The 12,802-nt window shown below is 47.1% G+C and overlaps 2 protein-coding genes across 3 annotated transcripts in view; one reads left to right on the forward strand and one right to left on the reverse strand.

Annotated features, from left to right (window-relative positions):
• The window catches only part of abl1 (c-abl oncogene 1, non-receptor tyrosine kinase), a 39,850-nt gene extending 36,493 nt beyond the window's left edge, over window positions 1-3,357 (forward strand). For both annotated transcript variants that reach the window (XM_066712635.1, XM_066712636.1), the window contains exon 11: window positions 109-3,357. In XM_066712635.1, the coding sequence (XP_066568732.1) occupies window positions 109-1,784 (1,676 nt within the window). In that variant the 3' untranslated portion in view covers window positions 1,785-3,357. The remainder of the gene's footprint in view (window positions 1-108) is intronic.
• A 588-nt stretch (window positions 3,358-3,945) lies between these two features.
• On the reverse strand, window positions 3,946-12,783 carry LOC136758370 (orexigenic neuropeptide QRFP-like). The gene has a single exon (XM_066712637.1). It carries the CDS (start codon window positions 4,777-4,779, stop codon window positions 4,171-4,173), a length of 609 nt encoding a protein of 202 aa, XP_066568734.1. The 5' UTR covers window positions 4,780-12,783; the 3' UTR covers window positions 3,946-4,170.
• Window positions 12,784-12,802: the final 19 nt, after the last annotated feature.

Below are 12,802 nucleotides of genomic sequence, written 5' to 3' on the forward strand. Positions count from 1 at the left end.
TAAGACCACACCCTGACTGTGTTGCAGTGAAGATCAGATGTCCTTATTCCTCTCCGAGGTGTTGTGTTGTATTGTGTGATGCTGAGTGGCTTGTGTTTGACTTTGCAGAAGGTCTGGAGCCCGAGGTGGCTGTGTCCCCCATGCTGCCCCGGAAGGAGAGGACGTTCCTGGATGGCAACCTGAACGAGGACGACCGGCTGCTGCCCCGGGACAAGGACAAGAAGACCAGTCTCTTCAGCACCCTGATCAAGAGGAAGAAGAAGACAGCGCCCGCCCCACCCAAGCGCAGCAGCTCCTTCCGCGAGAACGAAGTGCCGCGGGGCGGGGGGGGCGGCAGCGGAGACCCAGGGGAGGAGTTCAACAACGGCGACGGCACCATGGGCCTCGACCCCAGCAAGTTCCAGGGAGCCAACAACAACGGTGCGGGCGGCATCACCAATGGCGCACCGGCCTCCCTGGGACACTCGGGCCTGTTCTTCCCACCGCACCCTCGCAAGAAATGCGGCACTCCGGCCTCCAGTGCCGGGGGGAGGACCGCCACTACCCCCCCGAGCGAGGAGGACCCCGTGTGCAACTCCAAACGCTTCCTGCGCTCCTGCTCCGCCTCCAGCATGCCCCCCGGCTCGGACAAGTCGGAGTTCCGGTCCGTCACCCTCCCCCGAGACCAGCAGTCTCTCCCTCGCCACTTCGACTCGGGCACTTTCGGGGGGCGACACGACAAGCCGGCCCTGCCACGCAAGAGGGCCAGCGAGAACAAGCCCGAGTGCGGCCCCCGGCTCGGCACACTCACCCCGCCACCGCGGCTGCCCAAGAAGACGGACGACACCGGGGAGGAGGTGTTCAAGGACAGCGAGTCGAGCCCTGGCTCCAGCCCCCCGACGCTGACGCCAAAGCTGAGCCGCCGGCCACACGCCGCTAGTGAGGGCAGCAAGAGCAGCTGCCTGCAGGCCGAGTTCATGCTCAAGACGAACGCGGCCGTGGGGGCAGCGGGGGAGGAGAGCCGCACCCGCCGGCTTAAACAGCCCCCGGACCACCCGGCACCCAAGGACAAGGGCAAGCCCCAGAAGAGCAAGCCTGCCCCTCCTCCGCCTCCGTCCTCCGCCACCAAATCGGGGAAGATCTCCCGCAGCTCCACACAGGACGGTGCCGTCCTGCCCTCTGATACCAAAGCCAAAGCCTTCTCTCAGGCCCCAGACACCCACCCTGCCAGCACGGGCTCGGCAGAACCGGGGAAAGCCCTGCAGCCGCCGGTAGAGGGCGCCAAAAAGCTAACGCTGGCCAACGCCTCCAAACTCCATCAGAGCAAGAGCTCATTGGCCTCCACGCCCGGACCGCAGACGCAGACGCAACCGCAGTTGACCGCCAACTCCGGCACCGAGCAGCCGTCCCCCACCGCCTTCATCCCGCTCATCTGCACCCGCCAGTCACTGCGCAAGACCCGGCAGCCCCCGGAGCGGCACCACAACTCGGCCACCACGCGCGAGATGGTGCTGGAGGGCACGGAGCAGCTGCGCGCTGCCATCGGCCGCAACTCGGAGCAGACGGGCAGCCACGGCGCCGTCCTGGAGGCTGGCAAGAACCTGTCCAAGTGCTGCGTCAGCTACGTGGAGTCCATCCAGCAGATGAGGAACAAGTTCGCCTTCAGGGAGGCCATCAACAAGCTGGAGAGCAGCCTGCGCGAGCTGCAGATCTGCCCCGGCACCACGGGCAGCGCCGCCTCGGCCCAGGACTTCACCAAACTCCTGTCCTCGGTCAAGGAGATCAGCGACATCGTCCAGAGGTAGCGAAAGGAGCTCGCCTGGGGGATGAACGGCTACTACTGCTAATCATGGGAACAGTCCTGTTAAAGGAGAGGCACGGGAGACTTGAGGCACGCCTGAGGACATGGATGTCCTGTGGGGAGAAGGACGTGATCAAAACAAACACAACGCAGTGGGTTCAGTGCACAGAATCAAAGGAACCTGTTTGAGTTTATATACAGATATAAATTTAAATTGTAAAACTCGAATGCAATGGCTCGGGCCCAATTCCGCATCACTTGAATTGTCTTTCGTTGGTTTTCCAGTCCAGTTTTTGTTTTCTTAACTTGATGTGTTATTTTTTATGAATATTATTATTATTACAAACTGACCGGGATGCTCTCTGTGTGTGAAAGCTAATCAGTGCCTCTTTAAAACCAGGCTTTTGCTTCAGGGTGGAGGGGGACCTTCAGACAAGTGCCTGTTAGGGGTCGGGGGGGTGGGATTTGAGGTCCTGGTATTTAAAATGTGAGGGGGGTCTCAGAAGTGTGCCTCAAAGGTAAGTTTAGGCTGGTGCTTTAAAACACTAATATATATATAATTATTTTTTTAACCCTCCCAAGAATCCGTGTGCCTTCCCCACTCCCCGCCGTGGGTCTCATGTCAGAGCTTTTATTTCTGTTCACTGGACTCAATTGTGATGTGGATGACCTCCCCCCGTAAAGCTTACCAGGACTGTGAGCTCAGTTCAGGGGTCTTGAATGGTAGCCTGCCTCACCTGGGTGGGGGGCGGAGGCAGAGAGAGAAGTCTTACCTGTGAGCAGAGCCTCCATTGTGCCTTAAACAGCCCTCGAGAGACGTGCGGACGGACCGACACACTAAACGCACGAGAGACTGAGGCCCGCGTCCGACTGCTTTGATTCAAATCCCGATTGGCCGGCAGATATCAAGGACTTCTGATCTCCGTAGCGAAACACTACTGTCTCCTGGGGGGGGGAGCAGCCTGAAGCGCTCTGCTCGCGTGACGTGGGATGGGACCTGTGCGTGTCTTTGTGACCTGGGTTTTTATTTTATTTTTACTTTGTTTTTCGTTCATTGTCGTTTTTTGGATGTTGTTGTTTTGTTTTTATGTTCTCCCCCCAATCCCCCCCCCAAACTGAACGCTTATCACTTGGACCACGTGTAAATACTTGCCAAAACCGAGGAGGTACGTCACTTTGTACGGGACTCTTATCTGACTGGGATGTTCCTTCGAAAAAAGGCATCCGATTCATGTAGCGAGCGTCTCAGTGTTCGTTCCTGCTCTCTCCCACACTATCGTCCTCACTGACTGCAGTGACTGCGCACACTACACCACGAGCTGCCTTCTCTTGTACATGGTTTATTCCCCTCCTCACCAAGGTACTGTTTGTTTTTCTGTTTGTTTTGTTCGTTTTTGTCGTTTCTACAAAAACATTGTGCCACTACCTGTGTGTTTCATTTGTATCCGAGCCTCACCCTTGTAGACCTGCAGTTTAATTCCCCTCTCTCTGTAAATATCTCCCTTGTCTCTGTAACACCTACGGTGCAATTCTTTGTTTGATAAAAATACAAAGCGTTTAATGCTACTTGAAATGAACCCTGCTCAACGGCTCCTCTTCTTCTCTTGTGTGACATTGTGAGGTTTTTGGAAAGCACCATTTCTCTTGAGTTTCCCTGTAGCCCTGCCCCCAACACAGGCACCCGGCCAAGGAAAACTACAAAAAAAAAAAACGGATTTCCTACTTTTGCATCCGTTGTTTAGAGATCACCATTCCCAGCTGACCGTCAGCGTTTCCACAGGCCTGTGTGTGTGTGTGTTTGTGTGTGCTCCACTGGGGTGTGATACGTGTGACATATTAATCTAAAGGCTGCTTGTTTGAACACAAAAGTGCTCTGTGATGGATACAGCTCTGCCAGGGTGCCCTGCAGAGGAGCATTCTGGGAAATAAACGTGGTAGGTTGAGCTCCGCCCCCCAGTTCTGTCCTTTGACCCGCAGTCCTATGGGAAGCTAGTTTTTTTTTAAGCCATGGGTGGATTTGCCAACCTGCAGACGTGGCACTACCTGTGTCTACCCAGCCACAGTTTCATTGAGCAGTGATGTCTGTCTGAACGAGGGAGAGCTGTCTTACCGGTGGGCAGTGAGGGAAACGCAGTGGGTAGCATGAAACGAGAGGAAGAGGAAGGTCTGGGATATAGGAGTAACCCAATTCATGAAGAGGCTGAGAGCAGTGAAGGAAGAGGCCGACAGAGAGCGAGAAGGGTAACATGAGACTTTATTTGCTGCAGGTGTGTATCGGCTACAGTGACAGACACTCTCGGGGTGGGGGGGTGTATCAGGGACCCGTAAGTGACCGCGTGTCTCGGGGGGGCGGGGGAGGCGATGGCGGAGGTGGACGACAGCCGTGGGCATCATTTCCTGCCAAAGCGGAAGCTGATGCCCACTTTCCTGCGGTAGCCGTTGAGCTCCTCAGCCAGCGTCTGCAGGGTGCCGGAGCGCTTGTGAGCGAGGGAGGCCGCCTGGGCCCAGTCCTCCTCTCCCAGCAGCTGCAGCGCCTCTCCCTCTTCCTCCTCCTCTTCCTCTCCCCTCCCGAAGCGGAACCGAAAGCCGGCCCGCTCCTTGGCCTGGACCTGCCCCTGGCCCTGCAGCTCCATCACGGCCCTCACCAGAGAGTCGGCCTCCTGGGACTTCTTCTCCCATGGCCCCACCGGAGCCGCCCAGGGGGGCCGCCACACGTCCCTGGTGATCGCCAGGTTTTCCCTGGCCCTCCTGGCCCGGCAGGCTCTGTCCAGGCCATTGGCTGTGAAGGACCGGCCCAGTTCCAGCAGCAGCAGGACACAGAGGGGGGAGGTGGCTTGCATCTGCCTGTGTGAGGTAAGAGAACAGAGCTGCGTGAGAACACGACACAAACAAACCTCCATCCACACTGTTCCTGTGGGCCGTGATGTTTTGCACACATTATAAGAAAGTGTCCAGTCGAGAGGAGCCCATTCGCCCCATTGTGCTCGTCTGGTGTCCATTAATAACTAAGTGAGCAAGGATCCTATCCAGTCTGTTTCTGAATGTTCCCAAATTGTCTCTTCAGCCACATCGCTGGGGAGTTTGATCAGATTGTGACGCCTCTCTGTGTGAAGAAGTGTCTCCTGTTTTCTGTCTCGAATTATAGGATGAACTTCTGGCAAAGTGTAAACAACCGGCAGCTAACGTTGCTGTAACATTACTCAATGTTGGGAGCACACTAAAACAACTTTACAACAAGGCAACATTACTCTCCCTCACCCCTCTATCATTGAAGGATGGGAAAATGTTCTCTGTGATCAGAAATACACGTAACATAATGTTTTATTTGTGTTAAACAGTTATGTCTGAATAGATTTCATCCAGTGAATGTGTTTGTTAAAATGTAAGATGTATTTTTAGCAATAAAAAAACACTTCACACTGAAATTAAATATATATACGTAAGAAAAACAGCAGATGGATCTGTGTAACTGTCTGTATATCCATCAGTCTTTCTGTGTAAATATATCGTGTTTGGAATTAGTCATTTTTTAATTTTAATAAATCAACATGTTTCTTGTATTACTTTGTGGAGTTCAATACAGTTCTTGTCGGATAAGGTCACCCGTTTCATCAATACCACGTCTGGATAATTTGTATTTCCATTCATTTAGAACAATGTTAAATCTATACATTTATTTATAGATTGATTGATTTATCTGTGGAGGAAACTCCCACTGGGGAGCACCGTACATATAAGAAACAAACTAAACAGATGAACCTGTATTCACCTGTCTGTTATTATTTCTGTCAACCCAGAAACATTACATTGTTTGTTGATCTCAAACTTTTTAAATCACCATGTTTTAATGAAACATTACAAGTGTTTGATTATAATCAGCTGTTGGCAGACCATGGCAGTTATACCACATTCAGTTACGTTTAGCCTGGTTGTATTGAAAGCCTCGAACAAAGTGCACTTTTAAATTCACTATATCTAGAGACACTTCGTCTAGCGTTAGTCTAACAGATATGTAGCGCAATCAACAAATAAACCGAATACTTGGCTAGCTAGGGCCGACTACCAGCCCGTAGCAAACCCGTCTCTTTGCGTTATTTCGAAACCCAGTCCTCCTCCAGGCAAGCCACGCCCACACAGGATTCGAAACGCTGGCATTGGCCAATCACCTGCAGAAGGAACTTGTCAGTCATTTTTTATGAGGCCAATTGCCTTGTTCATTTATAAAAGTAAGGTGGGAGAAAAGAAAGAAGAGGAGGGAGCAAATGTGTCTCTGGTGTGTTTTTACATACTGTATTATCAATCACACAGGTTTATAACATGTATGTTATTTTTACAATCAGACGGTTCGTGGTATCATGATGAGGGTTAGGCTAGTTTGATTGAAAAGCTCAGGCGACTTCATAATCGTCCGTGTTTCAAGCTGACTGAGTTTCAGTTTCAGTCGAAGGTCTTGAGCGAGTTTAACCAACAGGTGAGTCGATAGGAATGTCCCTGTTTTTAGACAGGCGACCAATCAGGAGTGAGCAGAGGCGGGATTCTCTGCCGACCAATGGGAGTCGCAGCTCTGACTGCTGTCCAATCATTAGGGAGCAACTGCGCAGCTGCCAACATTAATATTCCTGGCTACTGTCAACCATTTTGCTTGATATTAAATATACCTTCACAACAGTTATTTTAAATTTTATTTGACATTAAAAATGTCATCTGACAACGGAGACATCGTAGTCAATTTGTTTACAAATAATTTTTCAAGGATAATTTTCTCTCAAATATTTGACCTAGACCTATGAGCCCAATCGCGCTGTTTGTCCCTTCAGAGCTCCCTTCGACGGAGTGAACAGAAGCGCGCACTGATGCGGAAGAGTTTAGCGCTGAAGTCCCACAACTCTGTGCGCTAAAGGCGGAGACGCGTCAACTGGGAAAATATGGCAGCGGCGGGTGCATATAAATGTCATGTAATGTTAGCTAGACAGTTGTAGAAATTGTTAAATTATGTATCAAGGAAATTATGATACATAGATAATATAAAATTATTATATAATCATGATTTAAATATATGATTAAAAAGTTCAGCCAAAAAACGCTTCGGCACCTATCAATTAATTTCTGAAGTAGTATCTAGGAGGTGATATAAATGAACAATGTATTTCAAAATTATTATTATTTTAATTAAATAGAGACAGATGGCAAGGTTGCGTAGGTACTGTTTCGGTCAAAGGTAAGGCGCTGATGCTGGCGCTGCAGTGAGTCCCATTGAGCGCCTTTATCTTCACCTGCACCCTCACTCTAGCGCGCTCTGTGACGTCAGCACGACGTCACGCACAGTGCACACTCGTCGAAGGGTGCAGGAGCACGTGTGCGGTTTGGGACGCAGCCAGACTGCTATCTGGGTCTACAGGGTGCCGGGAGCTGTGCTGCTGGACCGGTCTTTTGTGTTCAGTACAGAAATGGCGTTTTTTTAATAGTACTGGCTACAGCACTCTGGGACGTCTAACGAAGTCAGCTCAAAAACACGGTCGGATTTTCTGAATGTGTAATCTGGTGAGTAACTTTCTACATGTGTATAATTTGCAAAGTGCAAAATAGGTAAAATAAAACTATAGATGTCTATCGTGAGTAACTTAGCTCTGTTAATGTTTTATATCAGTTTGTACAGTACACAATGCAACGCTGCGATACACTGACTCAACACAAAACGGGAAAATCGGGCCGGGGTTACAGCACGCTCCACTGTTTGTGTGAGAACTACCTGACATACAGAATGAAATAAAAACTCATCACTGTGGCTCATAATATCTGCAATTCATGTGAGTTAAGCTCTCCGTCTGCACAGCATTTATTTTTGAGCTCAAAGAGATTTGGCACAAGGGTTGGCGTTTCTGCATTCTGTCTTAACAAGTGGGTCTTGTTTGGGATATGAAATGAGCCCCAATATCGATTATGTCCCCGTCTGCTTGATATGAGTGACAAGGAATCCGATACCAGCTCACACGCACAAACCAGCCCCCACACACACACAATTTAAGTAATTGCCTGATGACATGTTTAAAACCAGAAAAGGAGAGTCCATCAAATTCTTTCTTCAGGGTGTTGGGAAAATAATTCCAAGTCTTTGATCGCCGATATGCAAAAGACAGTTCTCCCTTAACCAGGCTGTCAGTATCACTAGACTGTAAATTGTGTAAATGTCTTGCTATTCTTTACCACCAAAGTATACAAATATGCAGGGAGCAAACCACTGATGACCTTTAATACTAAACAATGTGAACGGTAGTCTACGATTAGGTATAGAAACCCACCCCAGCTTGATAAACGGTTGGCAATGATGCGTCAAAGAAGGGCACCGTAAAACAAACCTACCACAGGAATTGTACAGCACATCCAATTTATACAAAGATGTTTTACCATCAGTTTGATAGATGTAGTCACCGTAATCTGAAATTGGTTAGACAGTAGTCGTCACCAACTTTAGTCTACTGGAAACAGTAAGAGCATTCCCATTTCTGTAACGAGAGCAGAGTTTTGGTCCAATCTTTAAAACCAATTTATCAATATGATGATTAAAATTGAGATGCTCATCAGTCCACATGCCTAAATACTTATAATATTGAACCCTCTGAAGTGACTCTCCCAGTAAAGTAACAATGCATTGTCAGCCTTTCTCTTATGCCAAGTAAACATTGTATTTGATTTTGATCTAGTAGTCAATCACAAAGTAATCTCTTCTGTATAATGTTAAAAGCACTTTGCAAGTTATTTTGTATGATCTCTATTGTTTTCCCAGATGTATATACAATTGTATCATCAGAATATAAATGTATACTAGTTCTATGCTCTATATCTGAGCCCAAGCAATTCATATAAATTGGTTCAAGTATCGAGCCCTGAGGAATTCCTTTACATATATCGGTTTAGGTCAGTTTCTCAGTTCGGTTAGGTGACAAAGCTGGGCTGGAGTGAATCTCGCCCAGGTCTAGGTATTATATGATTAATATTAATTAACAACTTTTTACACTGAGCAGTGGTAGTAGACAACAAATGTATGTGACGGAAAGGAAACACAGATTACAGTTCATGGATGCGCAGTGAATGTGCCAAACTGGGGGAAAAACATTGGAAGATGAAAACAATTGTGCTGATTTTTATTTTTTAAGCGCGATATGCCATCGAATAAACTGTGGCGTGTTTTGTTCGATGGTGCAGTTCACATGGATCGACTTAACTCAGAATAACACCTCACAAGCTCAACACTTCCTTTGAAAGGGATCACTACTACATTATATTACAGACAATAATACAGATGTGTAATATATATGTGGCAGTCTACAAGATCCTAATCTGTGTAAAAGACATTGAAATCTCACATGTATGATTATTGTTATTTTATTTTTTAGAATATTATTAGAAGGAACACACAATAGAAGAACTGGCTATAATTGGAAAAACTAGTATTGATAAATATGCATTTTAGTCAGATTATAAAATAATTTGAATCAGATCATCAACAAGAAAACAGTAAAAAAATGAATGACTTCCATGCTTTCTAACATTTAACCTCCTCGTATTAACACAATTACTAATTACCTTCATCATCATCATAGATTATTATACATGCATTACTATACATTATACCCATCAATCATTCTCTGATGTTAGCTCAGCATGAAACACATTTAGACTTTCGTAAATATAGAAACGTGCTCTTACATTGCTCTTTGGCTACAGAGGGTGAGATGTCAGCCCTGGAGAGGACGGTCTTAATACCGAAGGGTCCCGTTCTCTTGAGGGACGATTAGCCAGGTTTATATAGGCCTGCACTTCTGCCACGGGGCGCCAGAGTTCACTTATATAATCGCATTCTTTGCGCAGGGATGTTTTGTTTTTGCATTTTCTATCGAGGAAACTCGACGCTATCAGGCCAATTAACAGGCAGCGGATTTTTCACGGCAGTAATTGGGAGGCCTTCCCCAAATTAATGCCTTTGATGGCACAAGTCTCCCGGGGTACAATGGCACTCAATTAACTCTGTATTCTTGAGGAGCAGATGCCAATCAAGGCCGCCTTTCATCGCCCAGAAGAGGTGATTAAGCGAGTCACTCCTAATTTGGCCTCCGAGAAAGGAAGCGCGAGTAACGGAGTGATTAAATGGACAAGGAGCTCGGCTGAGATGCGTAGCTAGGAAGTTAAAAACAAGGGGCCGGGGAGTTCATCGAAGACTCCAGTGACAGCGCTCATCAGTTTCGGCAGGATTGAGAGGTTTCAGTTACAGAGATTAAGGCAGTCCCCAGTGGCGGTTTGTAACAATGAAGTCTTATCCTCTTGGGGTTTTTTGTGGACATTCCCTTGAATTGCTTTTGCACTCATTGGTTACCATTGTTCTGGTCATATTTCCGTGGCTGTGGGCCTGTTAATTGACTATAATTGAGTACATGAGGGTGTCCCTGCAGTTTAGACTTCATCTGCCTGCACATTCCTGTGGTAAAGACATTGTCCTTGGGGCGTCCTCATTGTGTGGGAAATTATGATATTGTTTGGCTGTCTAGTGTCACCAGTTGGAGTCTGTAGCTAATCTGTGTCTTTGTCTACTGTCATGATTGACGCATAAAGGGTTATTGTTAAGAAAGCAAAAATATACACACATACAGACCGTAGTTATGAAAATATGCATGTTTGATATAAGACACAGCTCTAGTTGTAAGTGCTAGACATTAGGGCTATTTTGTGGACACCATACTGTTCTGACATAAGGGTGACTAGACTGAGATGATGGTGTAGTAAGATAATAAGGTATAGTAAGTCTCAGACTTTATAAATGTAGCAACCATTTGAAAAGAGACAAGACGAGGGAACAATTGCAAGCATGACACTGTCCTCAGAAGACAACAGTTGAACTAGAAGCACAACCCTGCATATAGACTATAAAAGTCCTAATGATTCATGTTGAGATGGCGTTAAAATCGTAGACACAGGAAATAAGCAAAATGTAGACAAATCCTTACTTTATTTCCGGATGTCTGTGACTGCAGTCGAGTCTGATGTCTGTTCGTCCATAGAGAAGAAAAAACAGATCTATTATATTACCCCAACTGAAGACTCGCACCAAAGTGTCCCCACCCTGTTTTGAACGTCCATTTAACCATTGGCTCCTGAACCCATCCCAGATACACGGCCCAGTTGGGTCGCATCACATGATGTAAGATCTCAAACTTGTTACACCCAAAGGTCAGACAAGTTTGAATAGTTTTTGACTGGCCTCTCCACCGTTCCCTCTTAAATCATCTTTTATTCCTTCCTCAGAAATCAAGGTTGTAGAGATAAGGGCCTCACAGCCGAGCCCAGGGGTAACCAAAGGCAACTCGGAGAGCAATTAGTCTTCAGAGTCAAGTGGCTTCCGGCACCGACTTGAATCGAGATGAAGTAAATGATAATTGAATTATAATACCGGTAGGATTCTAGTCCTTTCATTGTGGAAAAGCAGAGTTTTGCAGTACGGCTTCTATATGAAACTGCCCCCCATCATGTAGGGGACAATGGTTTAATGAATGAAGTGAAGAAAAAGAAAAACGTGATTTTCCAAAGCTGGTATAAAGATGTGAGGCAGACCAACGGATTTACTACAAGTTCTTCCAGACAGTTTATAGAGTCTTGTTGCTACCATTTGTGCTTGGTTCCTAAACTGAGCAGGTTTAGGATGTTTTGTGCCCCGGTTTGATGCTCAGTTGGTGTCCATCCTATTATTCAGTGTGACGGTCAATGCGAGCCCCCGAGCTGAAACGCAGGGGAGTCATCGAACTCTTGTCCTGAACCAAGTGGGTGTCTAAAATCTAAATTTTTAGTGTCACCCTTGACCCCTCTCTTGCTTCTGTTTGTTTTTCTTTCCTGTTTTTGCTTTCTCTCTTCGGGGTTATTAATAGAAAGGAGGAATTTGACCCAAATCTGTTCATTGAAGCGAGTCACAAAAACTTCGGAAAGGATTAGCAAAATAAACAAACGAAACCATTGGAGTCTCAGCACTGACCTGCGCCTCGATTCCTGTGGTCAGGATGAGACAACTCTGACAAAAATAATCTTCCTTTCCTGGTTGTTTTATTTATTTATTTCCAAAATAACTTTTGACAATCGGGGGAAGCTCCAGTCATGGCAGCTGACATGAAAGATGGCACCTCGGGTGACTGCAGTCCCGGGGGGGCTGGGGAGGCCTGTCTACAGCAGAGCAATGTCCAAACAATGGGAACACTTCGCTTGGACAGAAGAAAGCGTATTATTTTTGGGGCAATGAAGACAAAGGACCCGGAAAGGATGAAGGAGGACAGGGGAGGAAAAATGCCTGTGCTTTGCAGGATGTGAGTTTATCATCTAATTCTAAATACACCCGGAAATGCACGTACCGGTATCTATTTACAATTCGGGGGTTGGTTGTTGTGTAATTGAATACACGTTCATGTAGAAATCAGGGGTAAAAAAAGACTACTATCTGCCCAACCCAAAGGTGTCTTTTTGGTAAACACCCGTAGGTCAGGTTTCTCTCTCCTCTCGCTGCTGTGCGCGGTCACGTGCAGGTCAGTGTCGTCGTGATGTTGTTACCCTTGTGCATGTGAGGCGTCTGCTGAGTAACAAAAACAGCGGTCCATGGCTGCGGTGTGTGTGCGGCTGGTCTCTGTGCTCTGCAGACTGAGGCTGAGATTCACTGAAACAATGAACGGTTTACTACGACCTGTGTTAGTCAGGGGCAGAGAAGGGGAAGAAAAGAGAGGGAAGGACTTGGGAGTCTAAGGGCTCGACCAAATCAAAACTTTGACCCACGCATGAATTGAAAAAACACAAACTTGTCCCCAATCGCATTTTGATTCACAAATAGTATAAAGGGGCTTCTAACAGTAGATCAGACAGCGATAGGGGACAGATTTGTACTTCGTGGGTAGGTCAGAGTTTTGATTTGGTCTAGGCCACAGCAAACAAAAAGGGAACCAAACAACAAACACCCCCCCCCCCACCCCTGCCTTCGAATCCTTCTCTGGATCA

This window comes from Amia ocellicauda, chromosome 9 (genome assembly GCF_036373705.1).
Source record: "Amia ocellicauda isolate fAmiCal2 chromosome 9, fAmiCal2.hap1, whole genome shotgun sequence".
NCBI lineage: Eukaryota > Metazoa > Chordata > Actinopteri > Amiiformes > Amiidae > Amia > Amia ocellicauda.